General features: G+C 42.9%; 3 protein-coding genes across 9 annotated transcripts in view; 2 read left to right on the plus strand and 1 right to left on the minus strand.

The window, feature by feature from the left end:
- dlgap4b (discs, large (Drosophila) homolog-associated protein 4b) overlaps nucleotides 1-3,453 on the plus strand; it is a 98,020-nt gene extending 94,567 nt beyond the window's left edge. For 2 of the 5 annotated variants that reach the window (XM_046384320.1, XM_046384323.1), the window contains 2 exons: nucleotides 403-573; nucleotides 1,783-3,453. In XM_046384320.1, coding sequence (XP_046240276.1) covers nucleotides 403-573; nucleotides 1,783-2,025 — 414 coding nt within the window. In that variant the 3' untranslated portion in view covers nucleotides 2,026-3,453. Of the gene's footprint in view, nucleotides 1-402; nucleotides 1,495-1,782 lie in introns of those variants that run through there. The other 3 variants (XM_046384321.1, XM_046384322.1, XM_046384319.1) reach the window with 3 other exon arrangements.
- A 3,582-nt stretch (nucleotides 3,454-7,035) lies between these two features.
- LOC124056661 (flocculation protein FLO11-like) lies at nucleotides 7,036-15,611 on the plus strand. Of its 2 annotated transcripts, XR_006842992.1 has the most exons (4): nucleotides 7,036-7,394; nucleotides 9,174-9,415; nucleotides 10,442-12,342; nucleotides 14,183-15,611. XR_006842992.1 is itself a non-coding variant. In XM_046384327.1 (3 exons), exons 1-3 carry the CDS (start codon nucleotides 7,376-7,378, stop codon nucleotides 12,071-12,073), a joined length of 1,893 nt encoding a protein of 630 aa, XP_046240283.1. In that variant the 5' UTR covers nucleotides 7,036-7,375; the 3' UTR covers nucleotides 12,074-15,611. The 2 variants fall into 2 exon arrangements, 1 of the variants encoding a protein (XP_046240283.1); XM_046384327.1 differs by having other exon boundaries at nucleotides 10,442-15,611.
- Nucleotides 15,167-20,172, minus strand: myl9b (myosin, light chain 9b, regulatory). Of its 2 annotated transcripts, none has more exons than XM_046384328.1 (4): nucleotides 20,028-20,172; nucleotides 17,074-17,276; nucleotides 16,205-16,366; nucleotides 15,167-16,116 (listed from the first exon to the last, which is right to left on the minus strand). In XM_046384328.1, exons 2-4 carry the CDS (start codon nucleotides 17,255-17,257, stop codon nucleotides 15,941-15,943), a joined length of 522 nt encoding a protein of 173 aa, XP_046240284.1. In that variant the 5' UTR covers nucleotides 17,258-17,276; nucleotides 20,028-20,172; the 3' UTR covers nucleotides 15,167-15,940. The 2 variants fall into 2 exon arrangements, with proteins under 2 accessions (XP_046240284.1, XP_046240285.1); XM_046384329.1 differs by having other exon boundaries at nucleotides 17,074-17,271; nucleotides 20,028-20,171.
- Nucleotides 20,173-20,948: the final 776 nt, after the last annotated feature.

Genomic DNA, 20,948 nt, shown 5'->3' on the forward strand with positions numbered 1-20,948 from the left:
CTGTGGTTTGAGTTTGGCAGAATTTTGTTGCACGTCATGCATTAAAAGAGCAAAATACACAACTATATGTACAAGCCAGTGAAACAATTGCCGATTTGAAATATACAAACATGCAGGCAGTACTGTTCCAGACAGGCTTTGGGAGCGCAGACCTCTTCACATACCGTCAGATGGTCTAGTTGCATCGGCGGAATGGATATGAAGATTAAACAACACTATTTTCAAACCAGGAGCAGCAAAAACATATCACTTATCTGATCCATATCTGAGACTGAAGATTAGGGATGCACTGAAAAAAGCCCCAAGGTCAAGCTTCCATTCAGAAGCTGATTTGTGTCCTCTCTCCTCATCATTCGTTGGTTCTTCATTCATTTTCATCCCCCTTCTCCCTCTTTTGGTCAGAATGTGAACGCCAACCCGCGGCCCACAGCCCAGGACCTGGCTGGTTTCTGGGACCTGCTGCAGCTCTCCATCGAGGACATAAGCCTCAAGTTCGACGAGCTCTACCATCTCAAGTCCAATGACTGGCAGCCCGTGCCATCTGCGGCTGCCCATTCGCCCCCTGAGCGGAAGGTACTTCCCACCCCTGCTGCCCAGTGCCCTGGCTGGGGTAGGAAAGCCGCCGAAACCGGCCTCTCTCCTCCCACCACCACCACCACCATTTCTCCCACCCTTTTTTACCTCCCTTTTCGACTCCCCTGCCCCCAATCCCTCTGTGGGATGAACAGTGCCTCCTCGTCCAGTACAAAGGGGCCAGAAACTCCCTTTAGGCATGCATGGAAAATTTCATCTCAAAGAGGGCTGTCGTCAGTGTGTTTTTAAGTGTGAAGCCCTGCTTTGAGCATGCATGTGTCACTTAACTGATGTGTGCGTTGCAGTGGAGCATGGCGAAGACTTGCTTTTGCTACTTCTCCATTCAAGTCTTTGCTTGTATTTGTGTGTCTTTTGAGGTTGTCAAAAGTATTGATACTTTTTCGATACTACGTTTACGATACAATAACCACGTTTGATGGTATCTAAAGTGCTGACGGTATTTAAAAAAAAAAAAAACAGATTTACAATCAGTTTCTCAATCCAAATTATTATAAATGTGTGATTTTTCTGTATCAGCTCTATGTTTAGGTTGTCCTATTTTGTGTGCCTGGGACTTTGTGCCATGGTATCGAAAGAAGTATTGAGTATTGAGTTTTTCTAAATTCTAGCATTATATCAAAACTTAAAATTCTGGCATCATAACAACCTGAGTGTCTTTGTCTTTCTAGCTCTCTGTCTGGTCTGTGGTGTGTCTTTGTGTGTGTGTGTGTGTGTGTGTTCATGGATCTTTTAATTGCTGCCTCTGAGGTGCTGTTGCTATGCCATGCAAATGCACTGATTGTGTGTCTCGTGATCCTTTTGTTGGGCTTAAACATTATGAACATTGATCCAATGTGCCCATCAATTCACGTTACCATTTCATGTGTCTGAAAATCGTCATATAAATGACTTTTCCCTCTGTGTTTGCCTTTTTTTTTAACCAGTTGTCTATCTGTCTGTGTTTTTCTGTGTATCACTTAAAACTGCTAAAATGTTATTCCGAACTTTAAGAAAAACAATCGGCAAACGAGCATTGTCTTTGTCAAGGTCCTGTCTGCTAAAGCTGCTTCAACAGAGCCTCTCGAAGCCAGTTTCCACAGTACATTCTCTCACTGTCTTGTATCTGTCTTTTGTCCTTCTTTTTTGCACACTCCTCTCTCCCTCTCTCATCCTTCTGTCTGTCCTGTTTCATCACTCCAAACACTACAGGACGAGGAGAAGGCAACCCCTCCGGCGTCAAAGAAGCCCGGTAAGGGACGACCGTTGCTGGGCCGCGAGAAGAGCGCCGACTCCTCGTCCAACTCTTCATCGGCCTCGGCAGAGAAGCAGAGACAAGAGGCTCGCAAGCGTCTGCTGGCTGCTAAAAAGGCTGCCTCGTTTCGCCAGAACTCCGCCACAGAGAGCGCAGACAGCATTGAAATCTATGTCCCCGAGGCCCAGACTCGCCTCTGAGAGAGACACACTGAGAGGGAAGGATACAGGGTCCGATCGAAGGAGACGGAGAGGAAAACTTCTGGAATGCAAATGAGCTACTTTGAGTAAACAAGGATGGAGGTGGGACGGGGGGGGGGTCAAAATCCTGGAGATTGGAGTGGGGATGGATTTGGGCATTTCTGACACACCATTACAGTTATAGGCTATCAGACACTTCTTAAAAAAAAATAGAAAATGAAAACTTGTACTTTTATGGACCCGACAGACTATGACGCAGGAGACTCCTCATATGAGGCTGCCATTGAAAACCTCAGCTGATGAACTTTGTCATTTCTTGTTACTACTCTTGATATCATAAAATGAAGGTATTATTACTACGATGATTATATCCTGAAGAATCTATATGAAGACTGTTTTAAAACGTTCCTCTATCTTGGCTATAAGATCTATTAAGTGGACAGAAGACAAACATTATTGCTCTTCAGTCTCCCATCGTCCTCCTCTCTTCCCAGATTATTGGCCATCTTGTAGCTTTGCACAACACCACCTTATGGCCATCACACAAACACACACACACACACACTGCACCCACACACATACTCACATCTATGTATGTCTTCCTGTATTTATTTGTTTACTTTTATCATCCTTTTGTTTTCTATAAAAATCAGTTTTAGATATGGTTATTATAAATATTTTTGGTATGATGAAACTGAAAGTCAGATTTGATGGGATATTTATATAGTTCCTAGCAATTAACTCTCGTGTGTGTGTGTGTGTGTGTGTGTTTCCCCTTCAAAATGTTCTCGTGTCAAAGATTTATAACACTGGTGAGAATCTTTCAAGTTTAGTTTCTTAATGGTTGTGAATGAAAGCACATCCAGATATTAAAGGATGGCTGAGCGTGAGGACCTCCGTTTCAGTCAGAATGTCAGAGGCCACAATTTTACTGAATATTATTATTTTTTTTTTGTAAGGAAGACATCTTCAACTCCTCTCGTGTCTCTTTTGCGTCTCCTTGTCCCATTAACTTTCATTTTCTGTTTGTGCTGTAACTGCAGATGCGTGAATATTTCAGTCAGGATTTTTTCTCTTGTCCCATCTGTCTGTTCAGAGCTTCTTTAAGTGCTTTTATTAACCACACTTAGCATTCAACTTGTACATGTCGAACGAATCTAGGGCTTTTAACGAAGTAACGCAGCCGGCTGAGTATGCAGGATGATGCTGTGTTATGGTTTTGCGGGGACGCACATCAGGACATGTGTCTTGCTGTAATTTTTATACTTTATTTCCAAAAGCATTTTGCTCAGCACCATTCAACAAAAATCAATCTTTCTTCTTCGTTACCATTATTGCCCCCCCCCCTCATTGAACATCATGTGAAGTACCTGCACTTTTTTTTTTAATTCAGAGAAAAACAATCTAATTAAAGCGTTACGTACATTAGTCATTTTGTTTCATCATTTATTAAATGCTGCTTGCTTTTAATTCATGGAAGACTGCATAAGCCAAAGATGAAGTCACCGTTTCAAATTCATCTCATGTATTTAAATGTCAGCAGCAGGGAGCTCAACTGAACGTACTGTGAAAATAGATGGAGTGGACTGTAGCCCCAGCACCATTTGTATTTACAGGTTTAACACTTTCATATGCATGTGTCTGGAAGGTTACTTAGAACAGAACTGAACCCATCGCACAACTGAGTGACTCCTTTGCAGCTCTCAGGATCCTCCCTCCTTCTCAGCCTGGAAACTCGCATGTTGAAATGTTTCTTTTCTGACCCATAGAGGGCAACAGTAGTCAATTTCCAACCCCGAGACATGGCACGTTGTAGTTAGTACAGTGTATACACACAATAGAAGGACATTCACATTGTTAGGCCACGTTCAGCCTTGCCCTGTTTTGCATTAAGGGGACACACTGTGTGCATTACACATGTTTACAGACTCCTCTGTATCCTCTGAAACCACTTCCCAAAACACAAAGAGGTCTGAAACGAGGCCTCTCGGTTTATGAGTTGTTCAAGTGGGATTTGAGATTTCACTCTAGCGGTACACATCCAAGTCAGCCCTGACATGCCTTACATCAACACAGCTGTTTGTCTGTCTTCCACTCACATTTGGTTTCTTCCAAATGGTAAGCAAACAAAACCCAACTTCCTGCTCCTAATTAGTTATGTTAAGCTATTGCAGCGTCATTCCATTGGCTGCTGCAATGCTTCTATTTCGCCCACCATGGCCCAGAAATGCAGTCCGTGGCTTTGAATTTGAAAAAAACAACAACAACAACAACAAAAAAAAAGACCACCATTCTTTCGCTAACTTGGGCCGAGCTTTCTCTTAATGGCAGCCCTTTGTGGATGAGACTCGGCAAGGAAAATGGCTCAGGGGTGTCAATGGCCTGTTCCCTCCTTTTCCATTTGATTAGGTTGGATTGCATTGTTAGCACCCGAAGGCCTTTTGTGTGACTCGAATTCAGTCGTTAGCTTGATTTGATTGCCGACTGCCCGGAATAAGTTGTTTGTCTGACAAGTTGTTTTCCTCAAACGAGCTGTATGGTGTCGATACGTGTCACCCAGTTTCCCAAAAATTTCAGAGGAAAATTCTTGCATGTGTAAACATGCACTATGTTGTAACACCTGGAATTAAATCTCTTCCCCATATGCAACCACTGCCAGAGAAAAAATGAAACAATTTCTTAATGTAGGCTATTTCTTTTTACATTTGACACATTTCCAGGTCCAAACTCTGCTGTCCCATTTCCTCACACAAAACCGCGTAAGTCTGTGCCTGACTTGCGCACACATCAAACACGATGTGGTATCTCAAATATGCTGAGGGAAGGAGGGCAGGAACAAAGAGAAAGTTATTCCATTATCCAACCATCACAAACTAAAAGGTGATGCTTCTCTAACCTGCTACAACTGCGGATGTGTAAAATACCAAGAGATGTCGGTAACATACTTAAAGAGAGGAAAGACAGCTCATCTCATGCATTTGAAGGCTTCTTCCCAATACACACAGATATCACCGGGACACACCCAAGTCTGTTTCCTGGGTAGGTTGATCCATGATCCAAACAGCTGCTTTGAGGAGGGGGGGTGTCACTGTGTAGGTTTGATGGGTTTGGCCTTTTAAAGTCAAAACTTTCACAATCAGCATTCGCTCAAGCAGCACTACTGTTTTTGTAAAGCTCCATCATGAGGAGTCAACAGGGTTTTTCAACACTTGTATTCAACTTCTCCCTTCAATGTGCTACCATCAACCGTAGTAAACAACAGTGAAGTTTGTGGAATATTTTATCATCAGTGGGCGCAAAAAAGAAAAAAAGCAATAGTTTAAAATGTTAAGCAAGATTCTTTACAATGCGGCTAAGATCGAAATTGTATCGCATCTTCTGTGATGCCTGCCTAGCTTTCATTTTTTCCACATTTTTCTCCAAAATGTGTTTGACTTCATTACACATTATATAAAGTTTAGCCTTCCTTTAAGATTGTCTCATGTATTTGCATTCCAGGACTGAGAATGAAAAATAATGTCTGACCAGTAGATGCTGCAAGACAAACAAACAAAACAGTCTTATCCCAGGAAGAAAGAATACCTCGGCTGGGATATCAGTGAATCCGCTCCCATATAGTAGTCCAAAGGCTGGCTTGCAAAAACAAAAAAAAAGCTCATTAGCATCTCTGCTTTGTTCCACTGGGTCAGGCCTAAAACCAGGAAAAGGGAAAGGGGTGAGGGGCTGAGCCTCTGCTCATACCGCAAGAGATGTGACATAGAAACAAGGGTCTGTAAAAATTCTAGATCGCCAATTTTATAAAGTAAGCACATATTTTAAAAACTAGGATCTGTTCAGTATCATATTCTATAGGCTGTGTGTATGTCAGGGTTTGTGGGAGTTATGAATTAAAAAAATGGGGTTTTGTCATTTGAGGCAAAGTCGTGAGTGAGTAGGTGTGTTGTTCATAAAATGAGATTTACCTAGATTCTTGTAACTACTCTTAACATTTAAAGTAATTATATGTGCAATACCGAGTAAAAGGGTTCTTTGATATTAAGATGAAACTAATAAATAATCTTGCATTTCTCCTCCTGTGCTTCTTGGAGTCATCTTCTGTAAATAAGAACAACACCAGACTGAAAAGCTTCATTTTTTTTCAATGCTGTAGATCTATTTATACTATTGCAAAGTTGTTCAGATGTATATTGGAGAGACATAACATTCAATAAAAAAAACAGAAAAAATGCGCACAGTACTTTCTCAAAATGTTCATCGTGGCTGTATTATGCTTACTGTTTTGTAGCTGTTTGCTAAATTTTGGGGGACCAGATATTTGTGCTTGTCATTTTTAGCTTAGGCCTGTTGTTTCCCAAAAAAAACCTGTTGGATTTGAATTGTAATTTATTTGATTCATTGTTTTTGTTGTTGTTTTCATACACACTGACAGACGGTAGGATATATCTGGAGACAAAACCACCACATAGTCCCAGTAGGAACTGAATTAATATTTAAATCTGAACTCCCGCTCATTTGGCCTGGTGAAGTAAAGCATCCCAACACATCTGTAACACACATTAGAGTCACAAGTCTGGAGTCAAACAAACTGCACAGTTTAGTGCACAGGTAGTCTATAACGTACCGAAATTGGTTAACTGCATCGTGAACCTGTCAAATGCGGTCAACCAGTCGACGCTTTCGACGTTTATGATTTATGTAACGAGAACATTTTGCTCCGCGTTACGTAAAGCCTCTCCACATCGTGCAGCTGTCTCCCGCACACAGGAATCAAAATGGACCACACTGGTTAAATAAGATGACTGTGTCGCTATATTTATACTGGCTCGTGTGGACGTAACCGTGTGGCTTCAACCGTGTCGAGCAAACAACATTGTTTCAATGACGGCGATATATTTTGAATGAAATGGTTCTGCCGTCAATCACTGTGACTCGGAGTCCGTCTGCTGTCCGGCGAAGCCTTGTGATTGGCTAACTGCTGCACCGGAGGCGTAATAGAGGCTCGCGATTGGCTGACAGCCTTTGAAGGGGCGGGATCATTTCAGCTGCGACTGTCAAGATTGGCAAAAAGCTGGCTGCTGCGTGCGTGCAGGTAAAAGGAAAAAAGCGACACAAACCAGAAAACATTAATCCTGGAAGAGTGCGAGAAGTGCGATGGAAACGGGCTGTCCGCTGAAAGCTTATCATGCGGTAGAATCCCCAAAGCGAGGCATTTAAGTCGGCGATAAAGCGCAACACCTTCAGCGTCTTGGAAGAAAGTGCCGCTGTGTCAACCATCGTTGGCTCCCGGGCACGCTTTGTACAGCAAGCAACTTGGCCAGCTGCGTGTTTTCAAGCGAGCCATCAACAAAGAATGAAAGCATTCAAACGAGGTGAGTCGCCTTTTTCTCACTGCCACGGCACGTTTGTAGCCCACGGAGTGTCCTGTGTGCGAGCCCGCCGCGTCTTCGCTGTTGTTTTTGCCTGGTATGCGGGCTTTTTTTTTGTTGCGAGCAAATGCAGCGTGTGTTTGTGTTTAAATTTGGAGGGACAGCTAGCTAGTTATCTGTGGAGGCAGGCATGGTGTCCATCTGGCGGAGTGACATGCGGGGAGGCTGTGCTTTCCTGCCTGCCTCCTTTGTGCGCTCCAGATGGCTAATTTACCGACGTTTGCCTCGTTTAAATGTCACATTTTGTGTCACTTGGGTGGGTTTTTTTTCTCCACTGTGTGTGATTTCACTTTGACGTTATCGGTTCCACAAAGCGAGCTGTTCCCAGTAGTTGAATGTTTGATGTGTAGTGTGACTGGCGTTACTCACAGATTCAATTTTTTAACTTGAATGTGTTGTGAGCCTTCAAACCTTCTACTTCCTCTCTCTCTATATATATATTTTTTTATTTTTTAAAAGAAAATATAAAATATCAGAGACGCTCACCCACTTGTTTGTAGATAGAGGAGACATTTTGTAAACAACAAAAAGTGTGTCTGCTTTACTCACCAATAAAATCCCAACCTGACAGGGTGTACTTTTTTTAAAAAAGCAAATCTTTAAGTGCAATAATCCAAAGTTAATGCAACTTTTTTTTCCTCCACAGAGGCAGTTATTAGAGGAAAGGATAACCTGTCTGTCTAATGAATGGGAGACAGATTTTAGACAGCCCTGTTCTCTAATGGGTTTTAACACAAAGCTGGATGATATGACTAAAATCGGTAGAGTGGTATTAACATGATTTTTTTTTTTGCAAATGCATGCCAAATCATATTGAAAGTAATGCTTATCACTCTTGACAAAGTAATGCTTCAGATGCTACAAATCCTACAAAACACTCGTCTAAGTCTTGAGATGAATATCATCATGTGGTTCCACTGCAAAGTGATTATCAATAACGCACAGTCTTACTGTGACTTTTAATTTTAGGTGCAAGGAGTAATTAGGAGAATTGTACTGACTTTGAATTCGCATTTGCATATATTTAGCCCCCCCCCCCTAACCTTTTCTGACTAGGTTTAGGACTTCCCTCGTTGTAGAGGAATGCAGAATTCAAAAGATTTGTCAACTGCTCCAGCAGTCTTGAGCCAAAGTGGCACGAGGTGAAAACGGCCTTCTTTGCGTGGTCAATAGGTTCCTGGGCCACTAGCTACTGTGATGTTGATATGCACACAATCTTCTTTGTGAGGACAGGCGCTGCCCCTGGGGGTCAGGTTTCACCCAGCCCCAGAGAAAGACATTTACTGCATTCTGTGGCCCACCCCTGGGATCAGGCGTGCTCCATTTTGAGGGGAGATTCTCTCTAGTGGCCAACCATAGACTGACAAAAAGGCCACAGCAAAGTTCGAACCCCAAAGCCAATGTTTAAACACGCACAGCAGCCCGCCGAAGCTTTCGGGAAGCTCATCTTAAAAATAAGAGGTTTAAAGCAACTGGTGAGGTTAGTTGACTGTTAAGTGCTAAATCGGTGCAAAATTGTGCTCAAGATTGGATCAAACCAAACGCCTTTCTGCAGAAGCCAGTGGGATCAGCAGTAACCCCCGCTGTTCTTCACACGTCTTTAATGGCATAATAAGGACACATGAAAAGTCAGCACCTTGTGTCAAATGAGCAGCAGATTGGATGTGAACATGTCGACTAAGTGACACTCAGTGAACTGACAACCGGCTTCCCCTTCCTCAGCTCTGGAAGACGAGCATCGCCCGGAGCAGGAGCACTCCTCGGCTGTGTCGGACAGCGATGACGGCTCCCCACTCGACCTGTCAGGAAGAGGGCTCTTTGGGAAGCGCCGTCGCCGCGGCAACCTACCCAAAGAAGCGGTGCAGATCCTGCGCAGCTGGCTGTACGAGCACCGCTTCAACGCCTACCCGTCAGAGCAGGAGAAACTCAGTTTGTCGAGCCAGACCAACCTCTCTGTGCTGCAGGTGAGGAGCAGATTTGTCTTTGTTTCTGTTTTTAGTGACACACTGTCTGAATTTGAACAACTGCTATTTTTTGACGGCTGATATTGTCCATGTATTCTGGAGGTAAAGAAATGTATGTAGTTTGTGACAAACATTTTCATTAATTAAGACTGTATGCACAAATCCTAACTTTTGCAGTTTATGTTGAACTGTAATGCTTTATTTCTTTTCTGACAATTCTGAAAGAAACAGTGATTTAAATTTAGTTAATTAATTGATACAGAACACTAGTTTTACTGCTTTCAGTTGCAGTGCCTCTAAGCAGGGGGGAACAAATTCCATTATTCAATTCTCTTGCAGCAAAGAGAGACTGATCATGACCCACATCAGACTACCTTTACTCATCTTCTATTACCATTAAGTCTGATGTTGCATACAAAGATGCTAGAAGTTCAGTCAAAATGCCTTTACATGGGGTTCAGTCCTCTGTTTTTGATTTTTATTGGGATTTTTATCAACACTACAGCTGTAGAAGTGAAAGCAAAGCAGTAATCGGATGATATACTGTACTGCTGAGAATGACAGTTTCCCAGGCAGCCTTCCCTTTTCACTTCATTGCATCAGTAGTAGACGTTTCCTCTTTCCCTCTCAGCACGCAGGCACACTCAAACAGGCAGGCTGCACTAGAGAAGGCATTGCAGATCAGCATGAGGCGGCAGCACAGTTTCTTGTTATGTAGTCAGTTCACTGGAATGCCTTTGGCTGGCCTGTCTGTGTCTCAGCATATTTCAGCTCAGACCTTCATTATTGCCAGCTGTTTGAGGGCTTGTGTCTTTGTCTCACGTTTTCTTCCTTGTGTGGGAAGCTGTACCACTGGAGGGGGGGGGGGGGTCCTGATGTGTGAATGAAGGGAATCACAGACCTCAGATTATGTCATATATCTTGAAGATTAAAGTTATAGCTAAATGAGAGCACCTGAAGCTGTAAATACATTTTAAAATATTTTTTTTCATTATTGTAAGCAGTAAATTTCCCCTCTTTTCTCAGATATGTAACTGGTTCATCAACGCACGTCGACGCCTTCTCCCTGACCTGCTTCGCAAGGATGGCAAAGATCCCACAAAGTTCACTATCTCCCGCAAGGTTGGTGGTAAAAGTGAAGGCCACTCGTCTAATGGAGGTGGGGCAAGCTCTCCAGAAAGCAACTCCTCCCAACAACGCCCATCTGTCATTCGCTCTGCCCCAACACTGGACCTCAGTCTTCTTGGGAACACTGCGACTGCCATTCTGACAGGAGCAGGCTACCCTGGTAAGGAGGGATCGGTCCAGGCACTGATGAAGCTGGATACACAAAGTCTGTTGAGGGAAGCGGAGGAACAGGGGGCTTGTCTCACCAGCACAACAACGGCAGCCAGCCCCACCAGCGGCCTCTTCAACACGCCTCCCCCGACTCCTCCCGAGTTGTTCCCAACCCAGGACTTCAGTGACTTGAAGCTCCTGGTCGATGCAGCTCTGCAGAGGGCAGCAGAGCAGGAGAACATGAAGAGACTCCAGGAGAGCCAGAACAGACCTGCAGAGGCTGTAGAAACTGAACCACTGGAGACACAGTGCAGTGCCTACAGCGGTGTTATGGGGCCCACACCACCTCCAGAAGACAGGCAACAAGTCATGGATCCTTCCAGGGTGCAGAGTCTAATGGAGAAGGCTATGGCTGTACGGGTGCCAACTGAAACTTCAGCAAAAGCTCCAGTGCCTCTTTCCTTAGCGGTATCTGTGCCAGCCCCAGGTCCGGTCTTGGTCACAGCTCCGAGGCTATCTCCTCTCCCAACGAATAAAGTCATCTGGAGTGCCTTAGAGAAGGACACTGCCAGAGCTTCCAGTCCAAACCAGCTTCAGCTCCTCCCAGCCCATCTGCCAACCTTAGTGCCAGTGTCTGCCCCAGTTTTAGGACAGACAAATTCTCAGAAACCAGCTGCTGCTCCAGAGATAACCTCAGCTTCATCATCGCCTCCAGCCTCAAGCTCAGTTCCAGCTCCACTGCCCACTGCATGTCCTACGAGCACATCGGTGCCAGCTCCAAGGCCAGTGTCAGTGCCATCATCGGTCTTTCTCCCAGCCACAAGTTCCACCTCTATCCCTGCTCCAAGCCAGGCTCCATCCCCAAGTGTAGCGCTTGTTTCAGCTGCTCCTTCTCCAGCCATCACCTCCTTTACACCCACCATAGGAGTCCCACTTTACCTGCCACTCCACAAATCTCCTTTAATCCCAGTCTCAGTTCCATGTCCATCGCCTGTTTCATCCGCAGCATCAAGTCCAGCCCCCGCTCACACTCCAGTCTTTGCCCCTGCACAAGCTACAACTTCTGTCCCCGCTTCAGCCCCAGCATCCTCCTCCACAACAACGAATACGCCTCTTATGGGTCTGGCTTCCCACCTCTCTCCTCCTCTTCAGCCCTCTTCCACAAGCAGCACCAGCACCATCGTCAGCAGTAGCAGCGTTGGTAGCAGCAGCAGTAATAGTAGTAGTGGAGAGAGGAATTCAGCAGTGGTCCCCAGCATTTGGAGCATGGTCCACGCTGATACCAGGCAACCCAGCTCTCTTCAAGTGGTTAAGACCCCCATAACTACAGTGTGGGGCCCACAGCGCAGCCTGCAGACAGTGAGTGAAACTGTGAACTAGGAGCTGAAAGCGCCTTTTTTAAAAATCTGTCTCCAAAGGGGAGAGGGGCCAAACATTGCCTTTGGCTGGACAACACTGTATATAGGAGAATGTATCTTCATCACCGGTTCCTTTTTGTCATTTTTAAAGCCTGTGCCTGCAGAATACGGGGACTGAGACGATACGTGTCAATTGGGAAAGTGAAGTCATGAACATGAGTTGTTATAGAAGCTTGCTGTTCCAAGCAACTTTTTATCGTTGAGAGTATTCTCAGATGGGGGCACCTGCTGGTAAGAACACTTTGATGCCATTTCTCAAAATGTACATTCCTCGGTGCAGAATCGATGTAGTTGTAAAGGTTTTTTTGATGACATTTTCACACCTCTCTCTCACAAGACGATTTACGGACGAGCAGGAGAATAATCCCTTAATTGTACAAAATCTCTCTTGGTGTATTTATCAGCACCAGCAGTTAGCCTCTTCAGTAGCAGTACCGGACTTTGTTGAATGTACAAAAGACTTTGATATCAGTGGCTAGACTGCCTAGCACCATTTCACCTCCCAGGCTAAAAACTGAGGACATGAGTTTTTGTTTTAGTTGGTTTTTTTTTTCCTTTTGTACGTACATAATACACACGTCATAGTTGTCTATAGTTGTGCAATTCAGATGATTTTTTCCACCCCAAAATTTAGTCTGCTTTTTACTCCACTACATTTCTCCCCCTTTTCCTTAAAGATGAGTAGAAGGGAAATTGATTGTAATGCAACAAGCCTGACTGAGTGACTCGCCTTGATGTGTCTGCTCCCCCCGTCTCCTCCATTTTCCTGTCTTTTATAGCTGAGGGCATTCATCGGCTCTCATGAATTACCATCTCAACCATTCATCACATGCTCTCAAGTACCGCACATTTCTGTCTTTTTTTTTTTGCCTTCTCCTTTTATAAAAAAGCTGTATTTACTGTGTTTTTGCCTAAACAAATCTGTTCCTTTTGGCACTTTAAGCCACCTCGACCAGTTGTGTACAGTTTTCAGGGATTATTGTTGAGGGGGGAGGGTGGTTTGTGGATCTAGGATGAAGGGGGAAGAAGGTCACATCACTTCTGTTACAGAAATCAATTTTAGTGGCGAGGTGAGCAGCTTGCCGACCCGATCAAGTCCTTTCTGCTCCTGAACTGAAACGTTACACTTGTGAGGCGTCCGTCTTCGTCTTTTGTGGTGCAAAACACTTTAAATGTTTGAACCTCTCATACGAAGGGGGAATATATAAATTATTAAGATTTCCCCATCAATTTGGTCAGCATATTTCAAACCTGATTGTCTTACTGATGGGAAGATTAATTGGTATGTTTTAGTCTCTCTAAGGCAAATGTAGCACATGTCCTGAACAGCTGAATTTTGCTGGGAGTCCCATAGATGGGTACAAGAGCATCATTTTTTTCCACATTAGTATTTTCCGCCTGTGTTTAGAAAGGGTTTCTATAGAATTTCTAATCATTCATAAAGCTGTAGTTTCCATGAAACTGTCTTTGCATAAATCACATTATATGGCTGAATGCCACCTGGACATTAAAGGTAGTATAGTGGAAAAGTTCCTGCGTGAATAATACTAATAGCAGAATTGGAAGGCGAATCTTCAGTGCTGTCATGTTTACTAGGGTTACTTAATTGTGCTTCGTTCACACGATTGCATCTTGCATGTGCAAAGGGAAGGTCTGATGTTAAATACTGCTGAGCGCTGACCATCTCTAGAAAAACCTCTCGTTTATCGCAGGTATGGAAGCTTTGACCCTCCTCTTGTACTTCCACTTCTTTTTTGGTTTTGTTTCCTTCGTCATTGCCTCTGTGCATGTCAGTGGAGGATTTTGTCTTTTTCTATTACAGGTACTCATTAGACTGATGTGCATTTATACCTCAATTTACACAGGTCATGTCAGGCTTGGGTCATATGTAGAATACTAAGTATTAAAGTAATATTTTTATTGTTCATACCGCATTGTGTCACTGTGACAACATCTCATCAGTTATGATACTGGAAATGGCTGGCTTAAGATTAGACAGATATGTTTTTTTGTTTTTTGTTTTTTTTTTAATAACAAGGTTTATGTGATTTTTTTTTTTTTTTTTTTTTAGATGCAAGATGGCGCTCCAATCATATCAGACGATGTGATGATACGTGTAAATATTTTCAAGGTCATGTTTTGTTTGTTTGTATTGGCATGAACTTTATCTCAATCTGTGTAGTTTATCTCCAGCCAAATACATTGAAAAATGTCTCTCAAGTTCATGTTGTGAATCATGACTGACTGTTGGCAGTATGACTGGCAGCTGTGCCTTAAACTTACAACTGAGGGAAGATGTCCCTTTTTTTTATATATATATAAAAACTTCTCAATAGTCTGTGCAATATATGCCTTAAACTGTGTTTTGTATCAGCATTTCAGAGAAATAAAAGTTCAGTTTTTCATAAATGCTGTTTCTTCTCAGCCTTTTGTCGTTTTGTGCGAATAACTAAATTGCATCATCAGTGGATGTTAAATACATTTTTTTAATAACCCAGGGTTCAAACAAAGTCTTTAAAGTTGAAAATGCATAATCTTCAGTTTTAATCTTAAACTTTAATGTTTTCAAGGTTAGCAGTATACTGAAAAACATTTTTTATTTGTCTCAGTAGGTGTTTGGTTGATGGTGACTCACTGTCAGTGAGTCAATGTTAATAGTAACACTTGTGCTTTTCCTACTACACTAAGTCAACATGCTGCTGTGAAGAAGGCCTCACAAACACTTTTCTTATGACGTTGAAACGATTTTTCTCATTTGTGTTTTGTCAGCGCTCTTCTCAGGTCAGATGAAAGAAACCGAAACTTTGACCAACAGGACTGCAGCTTAGTGCATATTTTTAGCCAATTTACTACAAAGTATCTTTGCTTAACTTTGCTTCTTTCAAATAAATACATGAGTTTTGTCTTACAGTAGTGAACAATGAGTTACGCTAACACTGTAAAGGAAAGCAAAGTGGTGGTACGGTACAGTATACTCTAGTGTACAGTATAAGTACTATACACTGTAGGAGAAATGGTAGAATAACTCAAAAACACCCCAAACACACAACCACACTTTTTTATGTTCAAAGGCATGAATATATTTACTTTATTTGCCTGAGCAATTTCAAGACTGAATTCCCCCGATCACACAGACATAACTGATCCTTCAACAAAAACACTCAACCAGCCGATATAAGTTTAGACTAAAAGCTCTGGTAGACCACTTCATCATGTGGAAGGGCTCATCACTTTTAATAAACACACTCAGTACAATTTGTTTTCATCCATTTCCAACATACAGGGATACAAATATTACACGTCAGGAGACTTATCGCAGGGTTGTGCAGGTGTGGTAGCTAATTGGCAGGAAGAGGTAAACATTGCTTGTATTGTATGAAGCACTGAATGCGGCAGTCTAAAACGCCACTCCCCGCCAATACACACATGTATGATGTTTGACACATCTCAAAAGTCCAAACAGATTAGCTGCAATGATTTTAAAAAAAAAAAGGTCAGAATAACTGCGGTCAGTGTGACTGAGGCTGCAGTAGACTTGGGATGCAATTGCACCCCTCTTCATGATAACCTTCACTGATAATACAAGTTGAAAAATAATGTTGCAAAATATTTCTGTGGCCCCCAAATGAATCCCAAGCTCCTACCTTTCATAAGCATGAAGATCAAAATGAACATGACACAGTGGCCACTTTTATAAAAGACTTTGTTGTATACTATACCCATTCGACTTCTCTCAAACCTGCAAGGCCCATAAAGGTAGGAACCATGGACTGATTTGTGGTGCAGTATATGGTTTGGGGGTACATTGCGAGGCAGTCTGTTTTTCCCTCTACTCATCATCCTTATCTTTGGCACCGTGTTTGAGGATGCGGGTGAATTCTGCGTAGTTGAAGTTGCCCTTCTTGTCAATGGGTGCCTCGCGGAACAGCTCGTCCACCTCTTCGTCTGTGAAGCGGTCGCCCATGGTGGTCAGTAGCTCTCTCAGGTGGTCCTCATGGATCACGCCTTGGGCCCAGATAACATGTGAGATAAAGCTCCAAATACTGATTGTGTCAGTACTGTCATCTTATCTGTTTTGTTTACACAGACTCACCAGATCCCTCCTCATCAAAACAGGCAAAGGCATTGCGGATGACATCCTCTGGGTCTGTGCCGTTGAGCCTCTCTCCAAACATGGTGAGGAACATGGTGAAGTTGATGGGCCCCGGTGCCTCGGCCATCATCCCCTCCAGGTATTCATCAGAGGGATTCTTACCTGAGGACAAGCAGCTCTGTTACATGTCTGCTTTATACTGAGACTGCCAGGAGATATTTCTTCATACTTGTGCAGTAGAAGAACCCCATTGCTATAAACAGTGTGCAACATGTGTTTTGCTGTTAAGAACTAATTAAGAATTTACAACAGTATGCAAACCAGTGCTTTTGATGGAACCTTTCAGAGCCACGTACATTCAGTTGCTTGTGACTTGATTTACCGGTAAAGGGATGAATTAAAAGCATACTCCAACGATTTAGCATTATATTTGAAGAAAGTCAAGGTACTTGGGAGAGACAGATAAAATAAAGAGTGGTTAAAATTGAAGCAGCAGAGGCTGAGCTAGCCTGACTTCCATTTTCAATAACGCTGGATCCTACATTTCCCATAAGGCAGCAATATAGACCAAACGCCAAATGCCACCCCTGATAAATGCTTACATCTTTCAAATCCCTCACTTCTGGCTTGTAACCAACACTTCAGTTTTATTATTTATAAAATCAAATCATCCCAGCTTCTCTCAGACTCGAGAGAGCTCCTCCAGAAGATACAAAATGCATTATATAACCGTTCACAGGTTGAGCAGTTCTCATCATGTCAAGTGAAGTACTCTTTATATGAAAAATAGGTGGATTAACCCTTTAAAAACACAGTCATCTTCTTGACTCTTGTAGCTATAAAATTGTAGTGAGAACAAGCCTGGTTACCCAGAGAGGCGAGCATGTCATGCAGATCCTCCTTGTCGATGAAACCGTCTCTGTTCTGGTCGATCATGTTGAATGCCTCTTTGAACTCCTGGATCTGAGACTGGTCGAACATGGCGAAGACATTGGAGGTGGCCCTCTGAGGGCGCTTCTTGGTGGTCTTTCCCTTGGCACGCTTGCTCGACATGTTGGCGACTGGACCTGGGCTTGTGCATGTTCAAAAAGCATGTTTCATTGATTGTATTGTAGTAACATGGCTTGGATATATTTCTGATTAAAATAGCTTGATATGAATACAGATTTCAGCAACCATTTGGAAAGACTAGTAGGGTGTGCATTCCAAAGCTAAAACTACAGCTCTGCATCCATCTGGCTCTTTCATGTTTTTTTCTTACGTTTGCAAAAGGGAAGAAAATCTAGAAAATCCTCTAGAGAGAGAATCAAATTCTCCATAAATGTCAGGTACCATGATGGGTGTGAAAATGACATGTGTCCACAGTGCACACTGCAGCTAACTTCAGATCCTTCCACAATTAGACCCGTCAGTCATGTTCGGGTCTGTGGGGATGTGTCACGCCTGTGTGTGTGTGTGCTCTGTGACTGCGTTGACCCCAGCGGGCAGCAGCAGGTGAATGTGGCTGATGAGTCACATATCAGAACGCCATGCCCTGAGAGGTGCTGAGGGGATGTGAAGGCAGTACAGTAAGATCATTTACTCAGACGGACTTTGTCAGTTACATTATTATGACTTAAATGAATCAGATTCCTCAGGTGTCCTGTGCTTACAGTCCTATACTGGAAAGCTGCAACAAAAGACGATCCCCAAAGTGTCAGTCATGTCCAGATAAGTCACTTCCTCTCAGATCTTTGATTTGTTTCATTTAAAGACTGCGACAACTGAAATTTCCTCCAATAAATGCAGGCATTTGTAAGGATCAAAACAGATTATACAGAATAACATTTATCATGTAATGTTAGTGAATACTTGAATTCTAATAAATTATGTTGCTTCTTTTACAATGAGAAAAAAAATCCCAATGAGAAGAAAAACAGCATGCTATATTTAAAACAAGATTTTCCTGGTTTTACCACAGCTCTACATTGTGGCAGCAAGGCAGACATCTACATCCATGTATTTGTAGCACATTACAGTTATGGCTACACAGAAGTGTACTTCAACACTCGCAGATAGCTCTTGGCTGCCCTGTGATCGCCAAACTTTTGTGCCTCTGTTGCTTGTATGATTCACACGGGCCTCACAGTAAAGCCAGTAAAGACAAGGCTGAGCAGCTTTGCCTATCTATTTATCCCAAATCTTTTTCTGTTGCGTATATAGAAGTTTATTCCCCTGATGAACTCTATACAAATGACCACTGAGGTAGAATTATAACTTTTATTGTTAATGCAAATATTGTGACTGGTCTCTTCTCTTCCCATAGTTTATATCTTAATGAATAACTTTACTGTAGCATTTACATACAGAAATTATATCCAGAAATGGAGCTGCTGTATGTTTGGGTTTTCAGTGCGAAGGTTACCGGAAGGAAATTCATTTCATGAAGCCTGTGAGCAAAGATGTGCTTAACTTGTTCTCTCTATACCACGCACACACACACACACACACACACGATTTTTGACAGCTGGGCTTTCTCTTCTTCCTTTCTTTCACTGCACACACACGCTTGTTGGGTCCATCTTTTTTTCATTTGACTACTGTTTGGCTGCTTCTGTCCCCTCTTGTGCCAGAAAAATGAAAGCAGTGTGGAAGGTGTGTGCTGTTGGCCCGAAGCCCTTCATTCTCCATGTCACGGCCGCTGAGGAAGCTGGAAACAAAACGCCTCTAGCTTCAATTTAAGGCTTTAAGGAACAGAGGAATTCCTCAATCTGTCCCACCTAGACATTGACATTTTGTCACAATTCACCATATTTTCATTATGCAGATGCTCTCAGCACTTCGTACTGCAAATGGGTAACTGAAAGAGAATTTTCTGGAATTTGGTTATCTCTATTGTGCATTCTTGTTTGGCTCCTGCGTGACAGTGGGGTACTGTCTCCTGAGTGGGGCTTAACTCTACTTCAAACAATCATTCAGTTTCAAACAGTCAATAAGATAAATTCTTTAACTGGTGTGATTGTTTCACAAATTACATTTTCAAGGTTTTCAAGATCTCCAGTCCGACTGAGCCTTGTGCCATTTTAACAGAATCAACAATGATTCGCAAAGGGGCTGAGGAGAACAACTACGTCTGACTTCACCACCGTAAGCATTCGGCTGACGTGCTTCAGTTTGGCTTGTACTGACTAATTGTATTATTTTTTTCTTTCTCTCTGTCCACAACAGTCGCTCTGTGGATCTTTTTAACCACTGTGATGACAATGCTCCTCTGTTCTTTCATCCAGCAAGAACACACACACACACAGAGACACACTGTAATATCACCAGTCAGTCTGTCCTCTCGTCACCCGGACTCCAGGTCGTGTAGGTCACCACTACTCAAGTGAAGGCTAACGGTCAGGAATTTCAAAAACAAACAGAGTGAAGTGGAAGTTAAGCTCTCCTTGCCTATAAAAAGCCAACAACAGAGGTGTGTGTGTGTGGGTGTGTGTGAGATCTAAATGGGTCAGCTGCATTCAGAAATTCTCTCTGTCTAATGTGCCGTAGTGATGAGATGGAAGTAAGCACACACAGATACAGTACTTTTATACTGCATCCACAAACCTGCACACGTCCTCCATGAGTCTCTGTTTACCTCATCTATTGTAGCCAATTTGGTAACTTTAATTAAAGATCCCCCTCAAAGGCTCTCTGTAACTCTATCCTTCTCTTGGCTCTCAGCACTGACAGTTGAACATTGCACTACTGATCCCAAGAGAATTTACACTTCCAGTCCTTTCAAAATACATATGTGTACTCTGTATGCAATCCAGTGGTAAAAATATAAAGTTTTCACTCTCACCGTGGCTTCAGGTAGAAATATTTGAAAGTCCCTCAAACTCCTTTTGTCTGAGTCCGACACAGCGGTGCGAAAGGGAAGCAGGCAGTCCTACTGGAAAGTTTGTTTAAAGAATCAGACTCCCGGTGAGTCCCTCCCCTTTCTGGCCCGGCCAATGGAGAGGCCGCCCTGTCCCATACAAAGACATCTCAAGCCAGGCCATTTCTCCATACAAGGCAAAAGAATGCACAGGCTGCAGCTTGCTACTGCCACAGACGCTGCTCGGGATGTTTGGGAAAAAGGCAGAAATGACAGGAACTACGATAAGGCTGCCTTATTTAGAGAAAAGGGCCTAAACATTTAGAGGAGGTTCTGTATGGTGGAGTGTGGAAAGAGAGTTGTGAGCAGATGCAGAACAGTTTTGAAAGCGAGTGTTTCTGTTGTGAGACTAGGGGCTTTCCTTAAATAGGCAGCTTGGCTGGCCTCACTGGGGCCTTGAACGTGCATGGAACACCTTGAATTATGTCATGGGGGTAACATCTGTTTTGTGGTTGCTCACTCGTTTTATCATCAGGTTTTATCAAAGAAGCACTTATGGAAAATGTATTTGACAGGGTAAACAAATGTGGTACGATGGCTTTTTTTGAGGGGGGGGGGCTTTGTCCTTTACTTATAAAGCTGGTTTTCACTTGAAATGAAATATGTAGCTTGTTATTTTGTTCAGATAATGTTAATGTATTAAAAATCTATTATCTTGTCAAACTCAATTCATGTGTAACATCGTCATCTCCTTAATTGGACAGGGCTGTGGTGGGAGTATGTGTCTGGGTTTTGGTTCAGCCTTATTATTTTTTTTTTTTAATTTGTGTCATAAAACAAATATGTCAGTCTGTCTTTATTTAAACTGTAAAATTAACATTTAGTGTCTCCAGTGTTGCTGTAGCG

Source organism: Scatophagus argus, chromosome 3, assembly GCF_020382885.2.
Source record: "Scatophagus argus isolate fScaArg1 chromosome 3, fScaArg1.pri, whole genome shotgun sequence".
Classification (NCBI taxonomy): domain Eukaryota; kingdom Metazoa; phylum Chordata; class Actinopteri; family Scatophagidae; genus Scatophagus; species Scatophagus argus.